Below are 27656 nucleotides of genomic sequence, written 5' to 3'. Positions count from 1 at the left end.
CACAATTCGGACGGGACGTATCTCCGCGTTTAGGAATGACGAAAGGAATTTCCTGGCAACGAGCTTATGTTTTTAACCGCGGTTAACGAGAGAATAAAATGAAACGAGAAAAAAAAAAAAAAAAAAACGGAAAGAAAGAAAGAAAATACGTATATATCCCCCGCATCTATTTATTTAGAGTGAAATAAAGATGGAAAACTAAACTTATATTATGCACCGGTTGCTGCGACGTGATACTTCCCGACCCCCCCGAATCGCACGTATGTATACGCATCGAACGAGCGGTGTATGCCGAATGGCGAGAAGATGTGTGGAAAAAAGAGAGATAAAAATGCGAGAAAAAGAAAAAAAAAAAAAGGAAGAGTAACCGAGAGGAGCGTTGCATGTGACGCGAAAGGAGCGGCGGGTGGTTGAGAGAGGGAGGAGGTGGTGAGGTTACGGGGGGAGGGGGTGGGGGGTGGGGGGTGGGGGGTGGGGGGGGGAATGGGGTGAGGTATGGATGTCCTCGTTGCCCTAGATCAAGTATTCGTTGGGTATTTTTAAAGAGCCAAGACGTCAGCCGGCGAGCCGCGTCGTCGTCTTCTTCTCGGCTTCTTAAATGCCGCGAGCTAACGCGCCGGTGTGTATAAGGCGTGTGTAAGACCAACGACGCGGTGCAAAGCAAGCGGCACAACACACCGCGCATCATCGCGTACGGCACATAGCGTCGTTTTTAGGCATAATATAATTCCCACCTATATGTATATGTACACGTCGTACACCGCGGTACATAACGTTTCACTCTTACGTTATCGAGACGTTAGTCTCTTCGTCGCGAACTCGCAACTCGCTTTTTTTTTTCCTATTTCTTTCCATTTTGTTTTTGTTTTTTTTTTCATTTTATTTTTCATTTTATTTTTGCATCGTCTCATTCTTCGCATTTTTTTTTCCCGTTTCAATGAGGAAAAAAAATGGAGATCGCGATCGCGAGATACCCCACAGAGTTCAGGGGGTTGGAGATCATGGGGTCGTTCAAAGAAATAGAGAGAGAGAAAAAGAAAAAATTAGAAAAAAAAAAAACCAGGCACGAATTGCGTATCGGGAGAATTTTTTATTTTTTTTTTTTTGCTACGGGAGGTACGAAAGATTAAATACCGCAGGATAAGCGAGCGGGTGCTGCAAGATTTCGCCGGATCTTCGTACACCAGATACGAGTGTACACCCGTTTCTATGGGCATATATATATTCATGCCAACTATACAGATTTGTTATAGATCCGAGCAAGCAGCAGACACCCGCCCGATACCTTGAGTAAAAAATAGAAAAGTCAGGAGAGCACCTAGAGAGCAAGACTACCTCTACTCGATGTACGAGAATAATAATGAGTCTTTTCCAACATTGTTTCTATTTTTTTTTTTTTTTTGTTTCTTTTTTTTCCGCCGTTCGGTTGGTTTAATTCCGTAGCGGCGACCTGGTCTAGGATAAAGATGTCCGTGGAATGCGCCGAATGTTTGATAATTATATCGATGGGAATACAATAATGCGATGTGATACAATATTATTCATAAAACGGGGTATGTAATCGAAATTTCGTACGTCCCACCGATTCGCAGAGTTGCAAAACTCACGAATCTTTGGGAAATCGACGAGAAACGGAGGAGACGGCGCCTAAGGTGTATCCGTGACTTTTGCCGGTGTGAGAAAATTAACCAATACCTCGGAGTGGAGGGGAAAAAAAAAGAAAAAATCTTGAAAAAAAAAAAAAAAAAAACGAAGTGAAATCCGTTCGAGATCGTGTGTAACATTGCGTAAGAAATTTTTCGTTCCGTGAGAAGTTTTTTTTTTTTTTCTCTCTTTTTCTCTCTTCTCGTGAATATCGCGGGAAATTTATCCTCGAACGATGTCATATCTCATTTTATTTATTTCCCAGGTGTTTTTTTTTTTTTTATTTCGTTCTACTCGTCCATATTTTTGAAAAAATAATTTTTTTCCATCGGTGTGCGTTGAAAATTTTCAGTTATTGAAAAAAAAAAAAGAAAAAAAAAAAACAACTTTGGTTTTTAGCAAAAAGTTCGTATACGAAAAATATCATTGAAATATTTTTCTTTTGTACGAATTTCGATCTGGAAAACCAGACTCGTGTACGCTATGTACGGTATAGATGCAGTTGTAGTCAAACGCGAGTCGTTTCGAAGGAAGACGAAAAACAAGAGGGGGTTATAACGTATTCGACAAAGCTGGGAGATGCCAATACCGCTCGTCTGTTATTATTCTACCTGATAGTCTCTCTTACTTTTACAGTCTGGTTAATTAATTGTTGTACGTTTTTTTTTTTTTTTTTTTTTTTTTCTCTTTTTTAACAACGTGTGCGTTACACGTGTGTGTATTCTGCGCAGATACGCTTTATTCAACGGGTAACATAGAGTGGCGAGACCGAAGAGATGCGTAATAACAAATAATAAAAAAAATAAAAAATATATATATATATATCTGTATAGGTATATCACCCTATATATTGTGTAAATGAAGAGTAAAAGGAGAAGAGGAGGAGGAGGAGGAGGAGGAGGAGGAGGAAGAGGCGTGAAAAAAACACGAAGAAAGTCGCGTCTACGGAGGGGAAGAAACTCTCGAGATGAGTGGGAGGCGAGTCACGCCTACTTTCGGCTCTCCCCCCCCCCCCCTCCTCGTCGGCGACCTAGACCTAGACCTAGACCTAGACCTAGTCCTAGTCCTCGTCCTACGGAACTAGACCTAGAGACGGTGCGGAACGTTGAGGAAGTCGGGATATATGGAGCGTGCAACTTTGAGTAGAAACTCTCATACCGCCGCGGTCGCGTCTGCTTTTCCCTTTTTTTTTTCCTTTTTTTCTTTTTTTTTTCTTTTTTTACAAAAAACTACGACCGAACAGATCACAGTTTTTCCCTATCTATACGCCGCGGTAGCTCTGCAACGGAGACGACGTTACTTTGTCCGTTTATACTCGTTACTAACGAATACCTCCTCGCTCTTCCGAATACACCGGAGTCGTTTTATTTTCAATTTAAACACCTCGCACAACTTGTACGCCGCGCGACGCCGACAGGCAGCTGCCTCCAAGTTGCGTAAGTCGAGGTGAAATCATTCCCTCTTCTTATTTTTCATCTTTTTTTCAAGTATATATTCAGTTTTTCGTTTTTCGTTTTCGTTTTTTTTTTTCTCTTTTTTCCACTCGCCATTTTCTTTCGTTACTCAAATCGGCTTTAATCCCGCGAAATCGATCGAACCAACCCTTTAAGGGATTCGCGAATTCTTTTTTCCAATTATCCTTATTAATGTTATTTACAAAGCACCCTCTCGAAAGACTCGGCTTGTGAGAATTATTATTCGACTGTATCAGACAAATTCTTATCTTAAACGAACAGATTTTTTTTCTCTCAAAGCTCGACTTCTCTTTTTCGAACCCCTTTTTTCATTGCCCTTGTATTTTTTTTTTTTTTTCTCTATACGGGAATTTCTTTTGACGAAGTTTTTTACGCGGCTCGAGATATCATCGTGCACTTTATCTTATACGCCTATTCGAATTGTAATCTTTGATCCGAATCCTTTTAGAAAAAAATTTTCAACGACGACGGTCAATCTTCTTTGAAATTGCAAATGTTGCGAGTGAAAAAAATAATTCTTCAAAGATTGCAAAACGAGAAAAGATCTTCGCCGAATCGTACGACGTGGTATTTGAGATAATCTTAACACCAAAAAAAAAAAAAAGTAAAAAAAAAAAGTCGAAAAATTACGACGGACGGGGAAATAGAGAGGAGAGAAACAGAGCGACTAGGAAGCTCATATTATCCAGACAACGGCACGCGGCGAACGGTGAACTTGAACCGCCATTAGTATAGTCGAACCTAAAAGAAATAACAATAACGTTAACAATAAAAAAAAAAAAAATCGAAAGAGTAAAAAAAAAAGGGAACAACATGTTTGTCGACCGTACGACGAGGTGAATTTTGAGCAACAACAATATCTATAGGCGAAAACGAGTGGGATAGAAGAATAAAGAGGAGACTACTCGGCTTATTTAAACTTCGTTTGGTTTGCTTTTACTCGGTTCGGTCTCGGGGGGCTCGGGCGGCTCGGCCTGCGGTCGTTCGAGTCGCGACCGGAAGTCGATGTGGTCTCTGTGTAGTGTCACGCGGCGGCTGGGTTAATATGCGTAAATAACGATACGGTACACGCCCGTACATTCGGACGAAATAATGCTGCACGCCGCGCGTAAACGAGTGTAGGATCTGTGTGTGTGTAGGTATCAAAGCGTCGGAAAACGAGGAAATGTCCTGGTCCAGGAATGTCCCGGAAACGAAGAAAGAGAAAAAAAAAAGATAAAACAAGAAAAAAAAAATGTAGGTGAAGATAGAAAAGCCATGGTTTCGGATCGATTCTAATCGACTGAATTTTTGATAACTGTTTCCTCGTTGCATTACAACCGAGTTTTTTTTAATCGTGTTCGGTGTTTCGAGTCAGCGCGCCGTTGCTCACGGTTTGAATATTATCGTCGTTATTTGAATTGAAGTTAATTCAACGTTGCTAAATCTGCACTGGTAAACTTTGACCTGTGCAGTCTGCACCACCGACGCCGCCCGGCAGTGTTCCGTTATTACTTTTACTATACACGAAGCTACGCCAAGCTCTGCGTTTCTCTCTCATTGTCAAACGTACATAGTATATGTACAGTACGTTGCACTCGATTTTCATTTCATTTCATTTTCATTTCCGATTACATCGATAATGCGAATCATCGTTTCCTCGCGAGTTGTCAATTATTATTATTTTCGTCCTCTCAATTACATGTTGAACGCATTTTTATTTATTCCGCATTCGAAAATTCGTATGGTATTTCCTTCTATTTTTTTTTTTTTTTTCGTATATATATTTTTTCCATCGCAACGTCCGGATTCCACGATTGATTCGCGACGTATGCATAAAGCAAAAGTACGTTGCGGACGAGGAATAGCCGCTTCGAAAACGAGTAGAGAAAATCCTGTATGCACCGTATATGTAGACATATACATATAATACCGACGGTGCAATCGCGTCGCGAGTATACCACATATTATTATGTGTTCGTATGTATGTATCTATCTATATATATATATATATGTGTATATGTATGTATATAGATGTGTAGCACATGACGCGTTTCTATACGTACAGAGATAAAATATAACCGGCAATACACGCCGCGTACTCGAGTCGTCCTTCCTGGGTCTCTGCCCCCTGTAACGTCGCGACTGAGCGTTGCAGCGGATAGATAGGTTGGTAGGTAGGTAGGTTGAAAGGTGGGTAGGTAGGACGGTCCACACATATGTATTCATATATATATGTACATATACATATATATATTTTGCTACCTTCGTATTATTATCGCGATGGAGTTTTCTTTGTGTGACCACTCGCAATTGAATATATATGTATCTTAGCTGCATAGACACATACATGGGTGTGTTTCGTGTTTGTGTTCACTGTTCGCAGAGAAAGACAGACAGAGAGAGAGACAGAGAGAGAGAGAGAGAGAGAGAGAGAGGAAATAAAAGAGATATAAAAGAAAGAGTGCGTCTCTCTGGTGCAGCAGCAGCAGCAGCAGCAGCAGCAACCAACAACGATCGGAGCAAGCCTTTACCACTCTCTTCTTCTTCTTCTTCGTCTTCTTCTTCTTCGTCTTCGTCTTCTTCTTCTTCTTCTCTGTTATATGTATATCCGCGTGTGCGAGAGTTGCCGCCGGGAAAAATGCATAGCAGCAGCAAACGCGTTGCTTTGCCTCAACTATACAACGAGGGTTCTCAAATGCGAATGGCGAAAACTCTATTGTCATTCCGATTTGACAAATCCGATAGGAGAAAATCATCGACTCGTGAACTGACGTCAGTTTACAACGCGTTGCGATAACTCGTTACTCCCTTCGAACCTTTTTTCGTGCGGATGTCGCCGAGCGAAATCGACCGATCGTTGGTCCTTCGTCCTTCTCGTTTTTTTTCTTTTCTTCTTTTTCATTTTCTTCAAACGAGTCGAGACGATAAAGAAAAAACAAAAAAAAACCAAAATGTGACAAATATCGAATTCATTGCGTACGCCGGTCTATCGGGATAGTTTTTTTTTTTCTAAAATACTCGAAACAATTTTTCACGTTTCAGTTCGTCATCCGCGCTCGTTTTTAACCGCCGCGCCGGTTTGATGAAATTTTTAGCTCGCTCGCTTCGTTTATTAGCTAGGGAATTGTGTGACCCGGGCACTCGCACACTACGTGCCCGTATGTATGTATGTATGTACGTACCACGTGTATACGTACATAAAGGAGATATATAATACGGTACGGGTTTGCTTCTGGTTTAGTTAGTAGAAGACGAAAAGGGCGAAGAACAAGACCAAGAATAATCAAAAAAAAAAAATAAATAAAAACAAAAACAAAAACAAAAAAGAAAAAGAAGAAGAAGAAGAAGAGGAAGAAAGGAAGGTGGCGGTGCAGTTCGTACATTACATACGTGTTGTATAGACATGTATATATATGTATATACATATATATACACACATATATTCGTACGTGTGCGCGCGTGTGTGCGTACACGTTCGCATAGGCCACGCGGCGGCTGAGGTGAAGAGAGGTGGTGGTGGAGGCGTCGGTGGAGGTGGAGAGGTATATGCAGTGACCTTGTCGGCGGCAATTCACCCCGTCTGTTCCTTCCCCTTCTTCTTCTCTTCTCTTCTCTTTCCCTCCCTCGCCCCTCTTCCACTTTTCCCTCAAACTCCGTCCGCCCGTGTGTGTTTCCCTCCGTTCCTCTCGACGCCGCTTCTTCTGCTGCTGCGTCCGACTGCGACGTCGACGTCGACGTTCTCCTCCCTCCCCCTCCCCCCCCCCCCCCCCCCCCTCCCCCTCCCTTATGCCCCACATCCGCGTACACGAATGCACAAATGCACAACTATGTATCCCCCCATGTGCGATGTTAATACGTGTGGTTAGGTACGTAGATGTATGTATGTATATATATATATATATATATATATATATATATATATATATTTAATGTTCGATATCGACCAATGAGGAAGACTGTACACGTACTCGTATTTTTTTATCTATTCTATTCCAGATTTTGACTCGGTTTTCGATTCATCATCATTTTTTTTTATTTTTTTCTTCTCCGACTCGCCAGAGTTTTCTGGGTTCTCCATTTTCCCAAAAATGACGGACATACTGAATTGGAGATGCGAATAGATGCGGGGAATGATTACGAATGACGAGATCCGTCGTTGAATGTTTGATTTGATTTCTTGTTTTTTTCTTTTTTTTTTTGATCCTCTTTCCGCGGAGCGTATTTTCGACTTCCTTTATTCATCGAACGATACGCCGTACAAAATGGTTAGTTTCCGGCTATAGAATATATACCACCGGGAGAGTAACGTCGGAGGGGTACCTACACGTAGTAGCGGTTGGGGTTACGCGTATGTGGGACAGAGGAAGAAGTCCGAAGCTCTCTTTATACCGCCGGCGATGATGATGCGGTACGCGCGCGTCGATATATACCACTGCTACTACTACTACTACTACTACTACTACTACTAGTATACCGCGGTACGCATATAAAACTGCGTGCATCGGTTTACGCGTCCAACGTGATCGCGGGCAGCCTACAGCCTTTGGGCGAATCGACCAACCGAATGAAACCAAACCAAAAGCGACCGAGAACGACCGGGTCTCTTCTTCCACTTCTTCTTCTTCTTCTTCTTCTTCAACTTCTTCGTGTTCTTCTTCTCTTTTATCCCTGCAACGGGCAACAGCGCGCAGCATCGTCGGGGCTGTAGGACGCGCGACGCAACGCGCGTCTTCTAAATATAATACCCCAAGCGGACCGTCGCCGCCGCCGCCGCCGCCGCCGCCGCCGCGACGAGTTTCTTCTACTTTTCTTCGTCCTCTTCTGGTTCTCCTTCCTTTTCTCTTGAGGATAGCCGCCGCATCGAAAACGCAACTAGCTATTTGTTGAGGTGTATTTATACATGCTCACTACGTGTACGATATACATATACATATATATATATATACGTATACATATACATATATACTCGGTGTTTACGTATATTTATCCTATCTCTCTAGGAGTTGCGCTCGTTCTATGCGCCGTGAAACCGTAACTCCGTACCGTACTGGTATGCTAACCCAACCTAGACCTAGAATGCTATCCTAGACCTAGTCAAGAGTCGGATCTCGGTAGGGGCGGGGAGGGAGGGAGAGGGAGGGAGGGAGGGGGAGGGAAATTACGACGACCGACCGACCGACCGAACGACGACGACGACGACGAATACCGCGACGAAAGAGGAGAGGAGATTAAGGAAACGGGGGAGTATTTCAATGTACGCGTTACAGCTATATACATTGAATATATATATATATATTCAAAGTTATCGGAGAAAGTGTGTACATATATATAACGTATATATGTACATAGGCATTTATAACCGTGTTCCTCCCCGTTGTATTCGGTGTTCCGAGTTATTTTATTTACATAGATTATGTACGCGCGGGACGTGTGTGCGCGTGTAGAGAGGTGTGTGTGTATATAGGTGTATCGAAACGGAAAGGCGCAACTGGAGAGGAGACGCGGAAGTAGGTGAGGCCGGAATTGACTTTTAAACGTTATTATTGTGTAACGTGTTCAACGTGCGATACGACGATGTTTAACCTAATTTACGATATACCGCAGTCCTCGGGCTCCGGTCGTTCCTGATTAATTTCAATAAACGGAACGTCGCGGGATCATCGCTTTCCGAACTGTACGTTACACACGTTGAATATTTCGAGCGAGCAAAACGGTCTCCTGACCGAACGAGACTAATCCAATTAAACGAATATCGTTCGCGATTGCGCGGTGAGGATACTTCGGTTAAAAATTCACGAGCATTTAATTAGCCGTGGTTCGCAGCGACCGCTCGCTTCCGATTTTCCTCAATTGAACCACCGAGTCATCGTCGAGCGATGCGAATGATTTTTTTTTTCATTTTTTTTATTTTTTCTCTCTCTCTGAGAAAAGATTCTTTCAAAAATCTGCATCTCGTCGATCGAAGACTTAGGGAAATCGAACCGTGTCGTCGTTTCGTAGTTCTAAATTTTACAAAATCACCGTACTTTCGGCGGGGTTTTCGCGAGCGAAAAGAGAGTTACATACATCGGCGGGGCTAAGGAAGAGAGGAACGGAGCACGCGGCGGCGACGGCGACGGTGGTGGTGCATCGGTTGCGGCTTTAAGCTGCACGACGGTGCAGCTCCGAACGAATGAAGAGGAGAGTAAAGTTGAACAAAAAGAAGAAAGAGAAGAAAGAAAAAAAACGAAAACAAAAACAAAAAAAAGAGAAGAGAAGAGAAGAGGAGAGAAAGAGCGAGAAAGATACGAAAGGGGAAGAGAGGATAGAGCAGTTAAGTTGAGAGTCTGTCGGTCAGTGACTGCCTGACTTTCCCGCCGCAGCTGAAGGTCAACTCCCCTCCCTTTTTCCCGCCGCTCTTCCCTCTTTCCCTCTTTCCCTCTTCAACCCTCTCGTTCCTCTCGTTCCTCTCTCCCTCTCTCTCTCTCTATATCGCGCACGCACGCTATACTCTCTTCTTCTCCGCTGCAACTTCTCGCCGTCTCTTTTCCATCGGCCCGTTGTTGCACTCGTCGCGATGGGTCTCCGCCGATTCCCAACACCGTCGCGGTCTACCGTACATACATACATACGTATGTACCATGCGTTATATACTCGTGTATGTGACGTACCGTATATATATATATATATATATATTTACACGATGCGCCGCTGCAACTATATTTCACACACACTTACGTACCTTTCGAGCTATGGGATGATACAAGAACGATACACGCACATCGACTCACACCACCCGGTACATTGGAAAAATATTGTACATATGTAACAATTTCAGTATACGTACTGTTTGTTTATCCACGTGTTTTATATTTATGTAATTAAAGTGATCGTTGCGTCGTTGTGCATTATTATTATTTTATTTTTTTTTCTTTAAAATTCCTTTTTTGCAAATTTTGCTTTTTCGAGAGTTAAACTTGTATCGATCAATTGATGTAACGTAGCAATCGTTGCCTGAACGTAAATTCAATCAGACGAAGTCAATTTTTGACGTTCGTTATAAAACGTCTATCAATTCCGAAGAGATCGTCCGACCTCGGTTCGATAAAAATTTCTCTTCCACGAGATAGAGGAACCTCTTATTTATTTTTTTTCTTTTTTCGTTTGATTTGATTTCTTTCAATCGGTCGACTCGATTTCTTTCTTTCTTTTTTCTTTTCAATTTTATCTCTTCGACAGTTTTGTGCGTTTGCTCGTACGTACGTACGGTACATACCGTGTGTAATGTAATATATTCGTATGGGGAAAGAAGACAGGAAGTTTGCAAAGTTTGAAATGGTATAACAAGCTGATAGTTAAAAATATCCTGGAAACCGCGAAGGGGGTTTAAAAAGCTATACCGAGCCAACGAGCCGGCGGTTTAGTTTATTTTGCAAGAATTTCGCACCGCTGCCACTTCTGATACTCTTTTATACATATGCGCTACTGTGGTCTCTACGCTCGCCGGAAGTACAAGTATAGCGAAGAGAAGACGGCCGAGAGGGACGACGAGGAGTAAAAGAGTAAAAAGCGAGAGGGAGAGGGAGAGAGAAATAAAGAGAAAGAAGAGATGAGACTCACTTTCGATGTATAGTACTCGGTACTTACCTAACTATATATCTCTCCATATATATATATATACATACATATGTACCTATAGTACGTCTATTCAGCGAAGATGGGGGAAAAGTAGGGGAAGGATATATTTCTACACTCGAGAAAATTGCGAAAATAGGAACACGCGGAATATTATCTTATTTTCTTTCTCCTCTCTTTTATTTTCTTTGTTTTTTTTTTTTCTTCCTCTTCCAGATCCTGTTATACGATGTTACGCACACTAGAAATATGCCACATCCTGCGTTAATTTATTCGCCAATCTATGCACTTGTATTGGCAAATTTTTTCAACGATTATCGACCGATCCGCGAACTGTTCAGATTTTCAGTGGATCGGAGAACTAGATGAAATTGATATAAAGAGAGAGAGAGAGAGAGAGAGAGAGAGAGATGAGGAGACGGAGACGGGGATATCGAAGAAGAGAGAGTGAGAGTGTTACACGTATATAAATATAGCCCGGAACGGAGGTGCGGGACCCGTGTAGGTCAGTGAACAAGTGCTGGAACCTTGCCTCTTCTGTTTCTCTTTATTGCTCGCGTTCTCTACGTCCGTCTCCCTTTTTCTAGCTAGACGCGTCGAGGCTCGGAGCAGGGGATATTGACTCATCTGACTAGTCATAGAAAATGTAAACAGCTCCGACTGACAATGCGAGAGAGAGAGAGAGAGAGAGAGAATGCGAAGAGGAAGCGCGCGAGAGAGAGAGAGGAGCCTCCGTATATTTGAGCAAGTGCATCGATAGCAAAAAGATTGTACCGTACGATTTAATTATAATGATGACGATAACGATAATTGGCGTGTATCGTAACAAACGTGTATTTTAAATTTAACGCACAGATTGCGTTTTTCTTTCTATTTAACGAGTGATACTTTTTTTTCGCTAGCTCTTCACGGTCGGGCGGTACCCCGATGTAAATATACATATATATATATATATTTGCATCGAATTCGTTGGGATTTTGAGGAAGAAAATGGGAAACGTTAACAATGAAAATAATAATTCGAGTCTCCAAGTCGAACCGGCGATAAGTCTCCGAACGTTCGTATAGTTCCTGTAGGAAGTTCCGATATATATATCCAACTCCGTCCGAAGACTCGCCTTCCATATCCCCAGTGCTATTATGCACTACTAGCTGGTGACGTCAGTCGAACAACCTTGGCTCGGGTCAGTCCTCTATCATACGCCGCTGCTGCTGCTGCTGCTGCAGCCTGCAGCTTGCGACTTGGTGCAGCAACAGCGGCAGCAAATCCAATTCAAACTCACAAACTCAACTTCAACTCCGATTCCTTTCTCTTTTTTTATTTATTTTTTTTTATTTTTTTTTTCTATACCATCCGTCCACACGCACACGTTACGTATACGTGTATTTATTTATAATATATGTAGAAAATTAACGTACGTCAGCTTAGGTGATTTTTTAATTGATTCTTCTTTTCAAGCCACATTTTCATTTATCATTTCGTGCTCCTTTTCTTTCATCTTCTGTTCGAGATTGGTATCTTTACAGATTGTGGGAATCGAAACGCTGATCCTGTTTTTTTTTATAGATAATGTCTCAGATTTTGCGAATCGAACAGTTTTACTTCTCCTCCTATTTTGCCCCTATTTTCGTCGTTATTTTTTTCCAACTTTGCGGATGAGGAGGAAAATGATAGACAAGTCGGGAAAAAAAATATGATGAAAATAGGCTGGAATCGAGGTGTTTCGGAGGAGAAAATTTATCGACGTACGGAGACTCGTGTTTTTATTTTCTTTTTTTTTTTCTTTTTCAATTATTCTCAGTCTTCGCGCAGCCGTTAAATACGATAATCGCGGAGTTGTTGTTCTCAACTGAAACTTTATTGCGATTTATATAAAATATATATACGCGTACGCGATTGATTGCGAATAAATTGCGTGTACGGAGACGTTGAGATTATTCGGAACGACAAAATGAAAAAAAAAACCGTAGGTAGTCTATAGGTATGCATACCTATTACAAAACGTTTTAGATATCTAAAAACGCGTTGCGATAATGTAGAAAAAAATTTCATCTCGCTTATTCGATTTTCTTATTTATCGATAAATTTTTGTTTTTTCGCCAATGATCCCTTAACGGGTTACGTACAAACAGTGGAGTTGATTATCGGTTCAAGAATATCGGGTCGGAACTTTTGATTTTTATTTTTCGGTTCATCGTTACCAAATTCGACGACCTTAAACTCGGTTTTTTCATCTCCTCGGAGCCACGTGATATACGTAACGTGTAAGTTTCGAACCAGTAGCAATATCAGAGCATCGGAGTTTATGTTATAAAAAGATATATATGAACTTTTTATTCTCTCTCTCTCTAATTTTTTTCTTCTTTTTTTTTTTTTTCGTCTCTTCTCCATTCAGATGAGATGTACGTACGTACACCGACTTTCCGTCTCACTTTGTAATAACCAGATCTGGTTATTTTTTTAAATTTAATTTCATTCTTTCTCTCTTCCTCACTCTTTTTTTTTTATTTTTTTTTTTTCTCTTCTCAAATATTTGCACAGACTCAACTTGTGCAGATAAAAATGATCACGCACCGCTTGCGAGACAACGCGGCTACTTTATACGTTGTTATATTTTATCCACTGCATTACATACAACGGTGGTGCGGGATGGGGAGATACCGGAACTTTGAAATTTTTCATATACGAGGCAGAGATGTAAATTATTTCTTCTCTCCAAGTACCGAATCTCCGTCTTATATAAATGTGACGAATATAATCTTCGTAATTGGAGTGCGGAACTCGTACTTATGTCGCAATATACACATAATTATATTAATATAACGGTGCATCGTATAAACTCTTATCGCGAATTTGCGGTTTTTTAGTTTGTTCGTTTCTTTTTTCTTTTTCTTTCTTTTCTTTTATTATGCAGCAGGAAGAGTCGCGATTACTGCAACTTATTTCCTTGCGTTGGGGCATCGCAACGTTCGAAGGCGGAACGATACTTTTAGCGCCACCTATGAATCGCCGGGTTGTTGTCATTCAAAGATCGTCACAATTGTGATGATTATTGAAGAGGATGGGGGGGGGGGGGTGATTATTATTATTACGATAAATGCCTCTGTGTAGGTGTCGATGTATTATGACTCTTCGCCGGACTAGAGATAAGATAGAGAAGCTTGCAAATTGCTTCGAGACTTTTTTTCTATATACCAAGGAGAGCGCGGAAGCAGCAGATTCGTATTTGCTCAATTGCGAATTTTGACTCGGACGAGATAACCCCTTTTAAACCCCCGGGATAAGTTGTAATCTATCTACGGAAAACGCAAACTCTTATCACACCGAACGTTATGTATGTTGCATCGGTCTCTCTCGCAAATTTATCGCGCAGTGATTGCGAAATATATTTTATTTTTATACGTTTTCTGTTCTGTCGAAAGTATATATAATATGTAATAGATACACGATCGTACTTATATTTCCTATAATTCGAATCGCTGACTCAAATTTAACCGATCCAGCAATTTAGATATCGTAAGTTGTGATTAAAATAGTTCTCATGGACGGAAATTTAGAGCGTGAAACTTAAACAATATCTTTTCTGTTTCGTTAATTTGCAGTATCGGAAAGCTACAGTAATTACGTAAGTTCTATGTACGGAGGAGGAGGACAATTCGCCACACCTTGTACACCCAGCCCTCCCAGAGGACCTGGCGGTGTACCAACAAGCGTAATTCAGGCAGCGACGAGTTCGGTATCGGACGACCTCTACCTCCTTGAACTTGGTTTCCAACCAAGGCCAAAGAAGAACAAGCTGAAGAAACCGAGGCAGGGCGAAGGCGGCGCGGCTGTTAAGCGAAAATCGAGGGAAGGATCGACGACCTACCTTTGGGAATTTCTTCTGAAACTTTTGCAAGACAGGGAATACTGCCCCCGATACATCAAATGGACGAACAGAGAGAGAGGGGTGTTCAAACTCGTGGATAGCAAAGCTGTTTCCAGACTGTGGGGATTGCACAAGAACAAACCTGACATGAACTATGAAACTATGGGACGTGCTCTGAGATATTATTATCAAAGAGGTATATTGGCCAAGGTTGACGGTCAGCGTTTGGTTTACCAATTTGTCGACGTTCCTAAGGATATAATAGAGATCGATTGTACGGGAGCGTGAGATCAGGCCTCGCCCTGGCGAAAGCTCGGAAAATACGATAATAGAATGAAAATGAGAATTGTTCAAGCGAGATTACAGAGCGATAGGAACTCGACGAATTTGAATACAAATTCGACTAATGGTTCGTCTCGTCGGCAGGATGATTTGCCGACATGGCATATTCCTCAGATAATCTAAGCCACCCTCCCTGACTCTGTTATTCATTGTATTTGTATTATATAATAGGTATAATAATGGATAAGTGGAGATTTTTTATTAACTTTAAATTTTACGTATATAAATTTGTAGTTTATTGATTAGAGTTTTTTAAATTTGTACAAAATTTAGTTCGTACATCGTAAATGGTCGGATATATTTAGTAAGGGACAAATTACTTAACTTATGAAGAAAATGATATAAAAAATGAAGAAAAAATGAAAATGATAATGAAAATGATGAAAAACAAAAAAAAAAAGAAGAAGAAGAAGAAAATTGTACATTTGCAAAATGGTAAATTATTTATTGTACATTAGATGATGATTATACCTAATAAATTGTTAAAGGAAAGTTTAAATGAAACGAAATGAGGGCTGTGAAATGGTTTAGAAGAAGCGTTAAAGTTTGACGGAGCGAGCTCAGGGAGGGATACATACTATATTTTTTTAATAACGGAAAACGCGACTGCTTAAAACTTGCTGAGGGTTATTAATTGACGTATGGTGCTGGCTATACACACGAGGTCCAACAATGTTATTTAGAGAAAAAAAAAAAAAACAAGGAAAACAAGAAAAAAAAACAACACATTTTAAAATAAACTAGCATTAACTAATATGAATAGAAATTACTGAAAAAAAAAGAAAATATAATATACCCATTTATCTCTGTATATATACAAAGTATACCATACCCACATTACACAAATATATATACTTATATATATTATTAAATATTATTATATATATATTTAAATATATATTATATATATGAATAAAAAATTGAATAGGTATATTGTATGTTACGTAGTAAATTAATGGCACTGAAGTGTGTATGAATCTGAAAATTGCAACGAAAAAAGGATTTTCTTGCCCCAGGGTATTTAGGAAAAAAGTAAATAAAAAACAAAACAAAAAAAAAACACACAAAAACTTTGCTCCGCTAAACGCTATTCCATTTATTCGTGGTTTTGTAATTAAGAATCTCGCTAAAATAAATAGTTAAATATAAATTAAATTAATATCGATGTACGCCGGGCGATTATTGGTGCAAAGTTTTAATTCATCGATGGAGTAATCACCGTGCTAATGCTTTATAGCCCAGGGTGTAATAATATTAGATACGTTGATGATGATGATGATGACGATAATGATGTTGAGCAGATGACGATGATGGTAAATAAACGATAGAATTAATAGAGATAATAATAATAATTATTAATTTGTTAACAATTATTATTATAACGATGATGACGATGATGATGATAATAATGATGATATTGAAATATCCAGAGTAAAGAAATTTAACTTATTGTTGCCCCAAGGTATGAAAATCTGAGCGTACGAATATCACCTAGCTTTAGGTTTTGTATATAACAATAGTTATAATATTGATAACATTTAAGAAAAACGAAAAAAAAATACGAAAAAAAATACTAAAATAAAATCAACAGAATTTTTTTTTTTGAGATTTAAATCAGTTGGAAGATCATGTACTGCGATTTCATACATAAAATAATATTACGAACTACCTACGGCTTCCTGAGACAGCCCTGTGGAAATTTATTGAATATATTCATATGATAAAATAGTGCAGTAAAAGAAGTTTGAAAAATAAAATAGTACTAATATCTAAATAGAAAAAACTACAAATACAAAAGATACAAATACAGTAATTGTGTGCTGCCAGTAAATGCCTGAACAGTCCCGTGCATTTGTTTACCGATTTAATCAATTTCGGATATAATAGACGAGTTTGCAACTGGGAAAAATATACAGGAATCATATAAATAACTTATATGTGGTACGAATTATATCGTACGAAGTGTGCATCGGGACTCAGATTGACAGATGATACAAAATACAAATGCCTTGAATTTAATACAAAAAAAAAAAAAAGACGAGTTGCCTTCTGAACAAAACAAATACAAACAAAATAACAAAAATACAAAACGATAGCAACCATTTGTCGTAGCCAGATATCTGTTTTTTTTTTTTTCAATTTTTCTCTGTCATTTCACTTCATAATTTGGTACTTAAAATCACAGTTTGTTAATTACTATAGTATAAATGTATATGTATATAAAATTAAAAGAAAAAAATTATACATGCTCTAAAAATAATATTTCCATCAAGCCGTTGTTTGAGATTTCTTATTGGAAAAAATTTTTAAAATAAAATAAGAACAATTTTTCGTGCCTATTGATATGGAGAAGTTTCGAATAAAAAAAATAATAACTATTATTAATTACACTTATACCGCGAAATTACAGTACAACAAACAGAAGCAAGTACCTATTATACCACTATCCATAAATAACAAATACTTATAAAAAAATGAATGGACATGAAGAAAAATTCTACCGTTAGGGAAAGAAATTGAATTTACATTACACATATTTTATTTGACTACAACTATGATATTTTAGATTATTAAGGTTTTATTGAGATAAGAATAATGATTATATTTACCTGTAAAAAAATATATATATATATTAAGTATGATAAAATTGATTTAACTTTTAAGGAATTATAGTGTAACGTTCTGTGATTCGTTGTTTGTAGGTGAAATTTAATAAATGAATACTGTATCATAACGTATATATGAAAAAAAAAAAAATAATAATTATTGCATTAATATTTGTTATCTGTAAATTTTACCGTTATTGTATAAGTGAAAACTATTTCCCAGAAAATTCCTGCTATCGTTTTGTCCCAATCGTTAATCTTTGTTTAAAATAAGCGCAAGTATGAGATAGGAACAGTGTAATCGTATAACTCTGATATGATGTAATATCTATTTATACAGAATTATCCATCTCGGATCCATTATTCGCCGTGGGCTAAAAATTTATTCTTCTTGTTTTAGCTGGAATCGTTAGAATTGAATAATTATCACTCATTTGGCAAATTCGAATGACCGTCACAGCATTAGAAACCTCGTTAAGAACATTTGGGAACAAAACGCATCAAATTGAAATTTGGAACCCACTTCCACGTCTGCGCCGCGCCCCCCGAGCGCGCTGCGTTCGGCTGATCCCGTCAAACGTCGTGTGCAGACGCCGTGAATAGCTGCATTTAGTATCGAACGCGAACTACGGTAAGGGTGGATCTGGACGTGAACTCTCCTGAATTTTTTGATGGTCGTGCCTTGTTTATCAGTTGAATTTGTGTCATAAGGGTGTTTTATTCAAGAGTTTCAGGCCTTCTTTGGCCACGGTCAAAAACATTTGTTAATATTGTCTAATCGAACTGTGTCGCCGGTTTGATAAATTTGTGTTGGGCCCGCTAGGCCACTGCCACACCCCGCAGCCATTTTGGTGGCTGAAATTTTACTGTTGCCAGTTCAACATTTTGTGGATTTACAATGGATCAAATAACTCCCAAGGAAGTCAAGATACTTGAAAATGCGGAGGATATTCAAGACCGCAGAAAACAAGTATTGGGAAGATATGCTGACTTCAAATCTGAGGCACGATCTAAACGAGACAAACTCGAAGACTCCCGTCGTTTTCAGGTAATAGTTCGATTTTTGACAGATCAACAAGGTGTATTCATTTTTTAATCGGGTCTATTTATTTCAACTTTTTTATAATGCATTAACAAGTCACATCCGCTCTAAAACAACAGAAACGAGCCGACGTCGACGTCAATTAACAGATAACGGGTGATTCACTTCACAAGCAGACACCGTTATCGCATTCTCTCACTTGATCTTTATTTGCCTTACTCGTCAGAAATATTTGTAGCAACGATTACATAATAATTCCTTTCATAGTATTTTAAACGAGATGCGGATGAACTCGAGGGATGGATTTACGAAAAACTCCAGGCAGCTTCAGACGAAAGCTACAAAGATCCTACAAATCTACAAGCAAAGATTCAAAAACATCAAGCTTTCGAGGCAGAGGTAGCTGCTCATTCCAATGCTATCGTATTATTGGATAACACCGGCTCTGAGATGATCGCTCAGCATCATTTCTCTTCAGACGTTATCAGAAAGAGACTCGGTTAGTCTACTTTGAATCGTCTAAAAAATTTTTTGTCTTCATGGAATGCCTTTTACAACTAGTCTGAATTGCAGAGGAGCTTCACCGTCTATGGGAGCTACTTCTTTTCCGTCTTGCCGACAAGGGTTTGAAGCTTCAGCAAGCTTTGGTTCTGGTGCAGTTCCTTCGTCACTGCGATGAAGTGATGTTCTGGATCCATGACAAGGAAGCATTTGTGACCACGGACGAATTTGGACTTGATTTAGAACATGTCGAAGTTCTTCAAAGAAAATTCGACGAATTCCAAAAGGACATGGCGAGTCAGGAGTACCGTGTAACAGAGGTCAACGAATTGGCTGACAAATTACTGCTAGACGGACATCCGGAGAGAGATACCATTCTGCGCAGGAAGGAAGAGCTCAACGAGTCTTGGCAGCGATTGAAACAACTCGCTATTCTCAGACAAGAAAAACTATTTGGAGCTCATGAGATTCAGAGATTCAACAGAGATGCCGATGAAACTATGGCATGGATAGCGGAGAAGGATGTTGTTTTATCGTCGGACGATTTTGGCCGAGATTTGGCCAGTGTGCAAACATTGCAGCGCAAGCACGAGGGCATCGAACGAGATTTGGCTGCCCTGGAAGACAAAGTCGCAACTCTGGGAGCCGAAGCAGATCGCCTAGCTGCTATTCATCAGGCAGATCACTCTCAGCAGATTCAATCCAAGCGTGCAGAAATATTGCAGCTATGGGAAAGCTTGACCGCCAAAGCAAAGGAACGTAAATCAAAACTAGACGAATCTTACTACTTGCACAGATTCCTCGCCGATTACAGAGATCTCGTTTCGTGGATGAATGATATGCGCGCTATCATATCTGCAGACGAGTTGGCCAAAGATGTGGCCGGAGCTGAAGCGCTGCTGGAACGTCACCAGGAGCACAAAGGTGAGATAGATGCAAGGGAGGATAGTTTTGATTCCACAGCTCTCGCCGGCAATCAACTTTTGGACAGAAAACATTACGCTGCTGAGGAAGTAGAAAGGAAACTCGAATCCCTGGCAGCCGACAAAGCGTCCCTATTGAATCTTTGGGAAGAACGTCGTATTCTTTACGAGCAGTGCATGGATTTGCAACTATTTTACCGCGACACTGAACAAGCTGATGCTTGGATGGCCAAACAGGAAGCTTTCCTGGCCAACGAAGATCTTGGAGATTCTCTCGACAGCGTAGAAGCTCTGATTAAAAAGCATGAAGATTTCAACAAGTCTCTCGCTGCTCAAGATGAGAAAATTAAAGTACTAGATGAATTTGCCCGTAAGCTCATCGAAGGTGAACACTATGCTGCTGAAGATGTATTCCAACGTCGTCAACTGTTGCTCGAGAGACGAGGTGCTCTTCTGGATAAATCTGCACAGAGAAGGCGCCGATTGGCCGATGCCTACAGGCTACAGCAGTTCGAAAGGGACTGTGACGAGACCAAAGGATGGGTGAATGAGAAGCTCAAATTCGCTACCGATGACAGTTATCTAGACCCGACCAACTTGAATGGAAAGGTTCAAAAACACCAGAACTTCGAGCAAGAATTGAATGCCAACAAGACACGAATGGAAGAGATGGTGTCCACGGGGCAGAGGCTGATTGAAGAGGGGCATTACGCCAGTGAGCGGGTTCGCGCGCGCACCGACGAAATCGCGTCCCTATGGGACAGTCTGGTTCACGCAACAGAGAAAAAAGGAGCAAAATTGCAAGAGGCTGCCCAACAGCAGCAGTTCAATCGAACCGTAGAGGATGTTGAACTTTGGTTGTCGGAAGTGGAAGGCCAGCTCATGTCCGAAGATTATGGCAAAGACCTAACAAGCGTACAAAATCTTCAGAAGAAACACGCTCTTCTCGAAGCCGATGTCGCGTCTCACACAGATCGTATCGAAGGCATTGCTCAGGCCGCTGAACAATTTGTGAGCTCTGGACATTTCGATGCGGACAATATCCAGGCAAAACAGGATCAGCTCGGAGGTCGGTACGCCGCTCTGCAGAGACCAATGAGCATCAGAAAACAGCGACTGCTGGATTCACTGCAAGTGCAGCAGCTGTTCAGAGATATCGAAGATGAGGAGGCTTGGATCAGGGAGAAGGAACCTGTTGCGGCAAGCACCAACCGTGGGCGAGATCTCATCGGTGTACAAAATCTGCAGAAGAAGCACCAGGCCGTGTTGGCGGAAATCAATAACCATGAGCCACGAGTAGCTGCGGTTTGTCAGTCGGGATCTAAAATGCTGAACGACGGACATTTCGCAGCGGAAGAAATAAGTCAGAGATTGGGGGCGTTGGACGAACATTGGGGTCAGTTGAAGGAAAAGGCCCGTCAACGTAAAACCGACTTGGACGATTCGTTGCAAGCCCATCAGTACTTTGCCGATGCCAACGAGGCCGAATCTTGGATGAAAGAGAAACGTCCGATCGTTCTGAATGCGGATTATGGCAAGGATGAAGACAGTTCAGAAGCTCTGCTAAAAAAACATGAGGCTCTCGTAAGCGATTTGGAAGCTTTTGCAAGCACTATTTCTGCTCTGAGAGAACAAGCGGCTGCTTGCAGGCAACAAGAAACTCCGACGGTTGACATTGCTGGAAAAGAATGCGTCGTCGCGCTCTATGATTATGCGGAGAAGTCACCCAGAGAAGTTTCAATGAAAAAGGGCGATACTCTCACGCTGTTGAACTCCAATAACAAGGACTGGTGGAAAGTCGAAGTAAACGACAGGCAGGGTTTTGTCCCTGCCGCTTATGTGAAACGTGTCGAGCCTGAGGCTGGTCTTAGTGCCTCTCAACAAAACCTTGCCAGAGAGCAAAGTTCCATCGCAGCTAGGCAAGCTCAGATTCAAGCTCAATACGACGATCTGTTGTATCTCGCTCATGAACGACAGAATAAATTGAACGAAACCGCAAAGGCGTACGTTTTGGTGAGAGAAGCAGCTGAACTAGCTACTTGGATCAAGGCCAAGGAAAATCACGCCCAGGTTCAAGACGTCGGCGAAGATTTAGAACAGGTCGAAGTTATGCAAAAGAAGTTCGACGATTTTCAGGCCGATCTTAAGGCCAACGAGGTTCGATTAGCCGAGATGAATGAAATTGCTGTGCAGTTGATGAGTCTAGGGCAGACCGAAGCCGCTTTGAAAATCCAGACCCAGATTCAGGACTTGAATGAAAAGTGGACCAGCCTGCAAACCCTGACCGCGGAGAGGGCCAGTCAACTGGGTTCCGCGCACGAGGTACAACGTTTCCACCGCGACGTTGACGAAACGAAAGATTGGATTCGCGAGAAAGACGCCGCTCTGAACAACGATGACCTGGGGAAGGATCTTCGCAGTGTCCAAGCTCTCCAGCGAAAACACGAGGGGCTTGAGCGCGACCTGGCCGCACTCGGTGACAAAATAAGACAGCTGGACGAAATAGCCCACCGTTTGATGCAATCCCATCCCGACACCGCCGAACAGACTTACGCCAAGCAGAAGGAAATCAACGAAGAATGGACCCAGTTAACTGCTAAGGCGAACAGCAGGAAAGAAAAACTCTTGGATTCGTACGACTTGCAGCGATATTTGAGCGACTACAGAGACTTGATGGCTTGGATAAATTCGATGATGGGACTGGTGGCTTCTGAAGAACTCGCCTCCGATGTCACCGGAGCTGAAGCATTGCTGGAACGCCACCAGGTGAGTTATTCTTCTTGGATAATTTTCAGGAACATAGAACTATTTGTTATTTATGAATCATTCAACTTGTAGAGCCACAGGGCAGAGATAGATGCGCGATACGGCATCCTTCCAGAGGTATCCTAGCGTTTAAGCATGGGAGCAATTCTATAACATGTGTTTAGAGTCGAAAAATTAATGCTGAGACATCACTTTATCAGGCTACAATATTATTGCGCCAAATAACCAATTAGATTAAGAATATTTCAGTACTAAATTGCTAACTGTGTGTGCCACATTTCAGAGATAAAGAAGTAAGCTGATAAACGTTAAATTATTCCATGTAAAATATTGAAAGTATTTTGAGCGAGATTTTGAGTGACTCTCATTAACAGTGTCTTAAGTTTTTGCTTATAATCGTATTTGGACCAAACATGGCTGCTCACTTGCTTCTGATGCAATCGCGTTTTGAATTCATTCATTTAACAAGAGAAAAGAAAAAAATTGGGCATTTGAAAAGTCTAGATATAATGATTTTCAGGAACACCGTACCGAGATTGACGCTCGGGCTGGTACTTTCCAAGCCTTCGAGCTCTTCGGTCAGCAGCTCCTGCAGTCGAGCCATTATGCAAGTGTAGAAATTCAAGAGAAACTGGAAGCTATGGCAGAAGCACGTCAAGAACTTGAGAAGGCTTGGATTCAGCGTCGCATGCAACTCGACCAGAACCTTGAGCTCCAACTTTTCTGCCGAGATTGCGAACAAGCGGAAAACTGGATGAGCGCCAGAGAGGCTTTCTTGGGTAGCGCCGATGCAGTGGACAGCGGTGACAATGTGGAGGCTCTCATCAAGAAACATGAAGATTTTGATAAGGCCATTAATGCCCACGAGGAAAAGATTGCAGCCTTGCAAACTTTGGCTGATCAATTGATAGCCGCTGAACATTACGCCGCTAAGCCAATTGACGAAAGACGCCGTCAGGTATTGGATCGCTGGAAGCATTTGAAAGATGCTTTGATCGAAAAAAGATCTAAGTTAGGAGAATCTCAGACATTGCAACAGTTCTCAAGAGATGCCGATGAGATGGAAAATTGGATTGCTGAAAAACTTCAACTGGCAACGGAAGAGAATTACAAAGATCCTGCCAATATTCAGTCCAAACACCAAAAGCACCAAGCTTTTGAGGCAGAACTTGCAGCCAACGCTGATAGAATTCAGTCTGTATTGGCTATGGGAAATAATTTGATCGGCAAACATCAATGTGCCGGGTCAGAAGATGCCGTCCAGGCTAGGCTTGCTTCCATCGCTGACCAGTGGGAATACCTTACGCAAAAAACTACCGAGAAATCTCTCAAATTGAAAGAAGCAAACAAACAGAGGACCTACATCGCCGCCGTCAAGGATCTGGACTTCTGGCTTGGAGAAGTTGAGAGTCTGCTGACTTCGGAGGATGCCGGTAAAGATCTGGCATCTGTCCAAAATCTTATGAAGAAACATCAGCTTGTTGAAGCTGACATCCAAGCTCATGAGGAAAGAATCAAGGACATGAACGGCCAGGCCGATTCGTTGATCGAGAGTGGACAGTTCGATGCTGCAGGAATCCAGGAAAAACGTCAGAGCATCAATGAACGTTACGAGCGCATTAGGAACTTGGCAGCTCACCGACAAGCTAGACTCAATGAAGCCAACACTTTGCACCAATTCTTCAGAGATATCGCTGACGAAGAATCATGGATCAAGGAGAAGAAATTGCTTGTTGGTTCCGATGATTACGGACGTGATTTGACCGGTGTACAAAATCTGAAAAAGAAGCACAAGCGTTTGGAGGCCGAGCTTGCAAGTCACGAGCCAGCTATTCAGGCCGTCCAAGAAGCTGGAGAAAAATTGATGGACGTTTCCAACTTGGGTGTTCCTGAGATAGAGCAACGCCTGAAACTTCTCAACCAGGCTTGGGCTGAATTGAAGCAATTAGCTGCTACCAGAGGACAAAAGCTCGACGAGTCGTTGACTTACCAACAATTCTTGGCCAAGGTTGAGGAAGAGGAAGCTTGGATAACGGAAAAACAACAACTTCTCTCCGTAGAAGATTATGGAGACACCATGGCTGCCGTACAAGGGTTACTGAAAAAACACGATGCATTTGAAACTGACTTCGCGGCTCATGGCGACCGTTGCAAAGATATTTGCGACGCAGGTGCTGCTCTGGTTGAAGCTGGGAATCACCGAGCTGATGCTATTAGCCAACGTTGTGCTCAGCTCCGCACTAAATTGGATCAGCTATCGTCACTCGCGGCCAGAAGGAAGGCGCGACTGAATGACAATTCCGCATACTTGCAGTTCATGTGGAAGGCTGATGTCGTGGAATCGTGGATCGCTGACAAAGAAACCCACGTACGCTCCGAAGAGTTTGGACGGGATTTATCTACCGTACAGACGCTTTTGACCAAGCAAGAAACATTTGACGCAGGCTTGCACGCTTTCGAGCACGAAGGAATCCAAAATATCGCATCTCTCAAGGACCGACTGGTGGATTCTGGTCATGAGCAGACACCCAGCATCCAAAAACGTCACGCGGACGTTATCGCTCGTTGGCAAAAACTTCTAGCCGACTCAGATGCCAGGAAGCAGCGCCTCCTACGCATGCAGGATCAGTTCCGTCAAATCGAAGAACTCTACTTGACATTCGCCAAGAAGGCTTCAGCCTTTAATTCTTGGTTTGAAAATGCTGAGGAAGATCTAACCGATCCAGTTCGCTGCAACAGCATTGAAGAAATCCGCGCCCTCCGCGAGGCACACGCCCAGTTCCAAGCTAGCTTATCCTCAGCCGAAGCAGATTTCCAGGCTTTGGCTGCCCTCGACAGACAAATCAAGAGCTTTAATGTCGGCCCCAATCCCTACACATGGTTTACAATGGAAGCTCTTGAAGACACTTGGCGTAATCTCCAGAAGATCATTAAAGAGCGAGATGTTGAACTCGCCAAGGAGGCTCAACGGCAAGAAGAAAACGATAAACTCAGAAAGGAGTTTGCAAAACACGCCAACGCTTTCCACCAGTGGTTGGCGGAGACCAGGTAATTTTACCCCCCTATTCGATTTAGAACATTAGTTTTCCCTGTTGATTATTGTAATTCGTTAACCTGAATTATTTTCCGCAAGAACATCAATGATGGAAGGATCTGGATCACTGGAGCAACAATTAGAAGCGACAAAGGTATTTAAATACATCCCTTCTATTCTAGGCATTTCTTCATATTTCATAGCGACTAAATAATCAATTTATTTATAATAACAGCGTAAGGCTCTGGAAGTAAGAGCACGAAGGCAGGACTTGAAGAAAATAGAAGACTTGGGTGCGATATTGGAAGAACATTTAATTCTGGATAATAGATACACCGAGCACAGCACCGTGGGCCTGGCACAGCAATGGGATCAGTTAGACCAGCTTGGAATGCGTATGCAACACAATTTGGAACAACAAATTCAAGCTCGTAACCAATCTGGTGTATCGGAAGATGCGCTCAAGGAATTCTCGATGATGTTCAAACACTTTGACAAAGATAAGAGCGGTCGTCTCAACCAACAAGAGTTCAAGTCTTGCCTCAGAGCTCTCGGCTACGATCTTCCCATGGTCGAAGAGGGTCAACCGGATCCTGAATTCGAAAATATTCTCGGTCAGTGAAATCTCGATGAAGTATTTTTATCCTGCCGTCCAAGTATTTGTCCTGTTGCAGATTGAACATGATTTTCTCCCCTTTTCAGATGTCGTCGACCCGAACAGAGATGGTTATGTGTCCTTGCAAGAGTACATGGCGTTTATGATAAGTAAGGAAACAGAAAATGTCCAAAGTTCCGAGGAGATAGAAAACGCCTTCCGAGCTATAACCGCAGCTGATCGACCATACGTCACGAAGGAGGAACTTTATGCGGTAAGTCATTTTGTACCGAAATATCGGCTTTCGATGGCAAATAGAAATGCAACAATCATCCATTACCATGTTCTTTTCTGTTACAGAACCTCACCAAAGAAATGGCCGACTATTGCGTGGCTCGTATGAAACCTTACGTCGACCCTAAAACGGAACGGCCAATTACCGGAGCTCTTGATTACATTGAGTTCACGCGCACTCTGTTCCAGAATTAATCATAGACATGTAACCTGTATGCATTATTTTAGACAGCTTAATAAGATTATAATATAAACTTCGCTATGAGCTATCCGTATGCTTCTGCGCCACGATCATTCTGAATGAAACTTATAAAAAACAAGCATTTTACAGGCTTCACACGCCACAACGGTAATTGGTTATTTCCTGCTTCGATTAAATTCATAAAAAAAAAAAAAAATTAATAAATGATATAAAAATTAATCACTTGTATGACTTGTGCCGCTATCTTTATAGTCACAGTAATTAAGAAGTGTTTGTTCATCTGCATTAGTGCCAATAAATGATATAAATACGTCGTGTGTTCTATGATAAAACAATAATACGATTTGTAAGTTGCTTTATACGGTATTCAGAAATGTAAACGCGTAGATGCATGGGATTATTTAAAGCCGCAGTAGCCAATATTTATTTAATGGTAAAAGAATTTTTTAAATTACGTTGCACCTGGTTAATAAAGTCCTTGACGCAACTCTCATCTCATAATCCCCTCACCAAAGTTTTCGCGCCAAGATTAATCTAATGTAGAATAACGATGATTAATTAATATTTCAGAGTGTAGAATTTTTGAATTCTATCAGCGCCTGTGCAAGAATAAAATTCATTCATGCTAGTTCGCGCAGAAGTCGGGGGGTCGCCTCTACGCACCCTTATGAATGAATTGACAAAAGAGCAGCAGTAGCCAATCAGCGTTTACTACGAATACCCCTTCCACTACGCGTAGTACTACGAAAAAGGGTTGTAGTATTGCGA

General features: G+C 41.3%; 2 protein-coding genes across 5 annotated transcripts in view; both read left to right on the top strand.

Annotated features, from left to right (window-relative positions):
* The window catches only part of LOC105693186 (ecdysone-induced protein 74EF-like), an 86402-nt gene extending 70428 nt beyond the window's left edge, over positions 1 to 15974 (top strand). For all 3 annotated transcript variants that reach the window (XM_048657988.1, XM_012412964.3, XM_048657989.1), the window contains one exon: positions 14318 to 15974. In XM_048657988.1, coding sequence (XP_048513945.1) covers positions 14318 to 14871 — 554 coding nt within the window. In that variant the 3' untranslated portion in view covers positions 14872 to 15974. The remainder of the gene's footprint in view (positions 1 to 14317) is intronic.
* Positions 15975 to 18131: 2157 nt separating this feature from the next.
* On the top strand, positions 18132 to 27375 carry LOC105691821 (spectrin alpha chain). 2 transcript variants are annotated; one of them, XM_012410592.3, is made up of 9 exons: positions 18132 to 18579; positions 18841 to 19072; positions 19147 to 22763; positions 22836 to 22880; positions 23284 to 25811; positions 25897 to 25951; positions 26033 to 26411; positions 26500 to 26666; positions 26753 to 27375. In XM_012410592.3, exons 1-9 carry the CDS (start codon positions 18430 to 18432, stop codon positions 26879 to 26881), a joined length of 7302 nt encoding a protein of 2433 aa, XP_012266015.2. In that variant the 5' UTR covers positions 18132 to 18429; the 3' UTR covers positions 26882 to 27375. The 2 variants fall into 2 exon arrangements, with proteins under 2 accessions (XP_012266015.2, XP_012266103.2); XM_012410680.3 differs by lacking the exon at positions 22836 to 22880.
* The last annotated feature ends 281 nt before the right edge of the window (positions 27376 to 27656 follow it).

Source organism: Athalia rosae, chromosome 7 (genome assembly GCF_917208135.1).
Source record: "Athalia rosae chromosome 7, iyAthRosa1.1, whole genome shotgun sequence".
NCBI classification, from domain to species: Eukaryota; Metazoa; Arthropoda; class Insecta; order Hymenoptera; family Athaliidae; genus Athalia; species Athalia rosae.
The sequence above is the reverse complement of the archived record's forward strand: the minus strand, read 5'-3'. Positions and strand labels throughout refer to the sequence as shown.

Bases quoted from the DNA above. Each gene is read 5' to 3' on its own strand.
- LOC105691821 (XM_012410592.3), top strand. From the start codon at position 18,430: ATGGATCAAATAACTCCCAAGGAAGTCAAGATACTTGAAAATGCGGAG. The intron at 25,812-25,896 runs GTAATTTTACCC...ATTTTCCGCAAG, and splicing joins CAGTGGTTGGCGGAGACCAG to AACATCAATGATGGAAGGAT. The intron at 26,667-26,752 runs GTAAGTCATTTT...TTTCTGTTACAG, and splicing joins CGAAGGAGGAACTTTATGCG to AACCTCACCAAAGAAATGGC.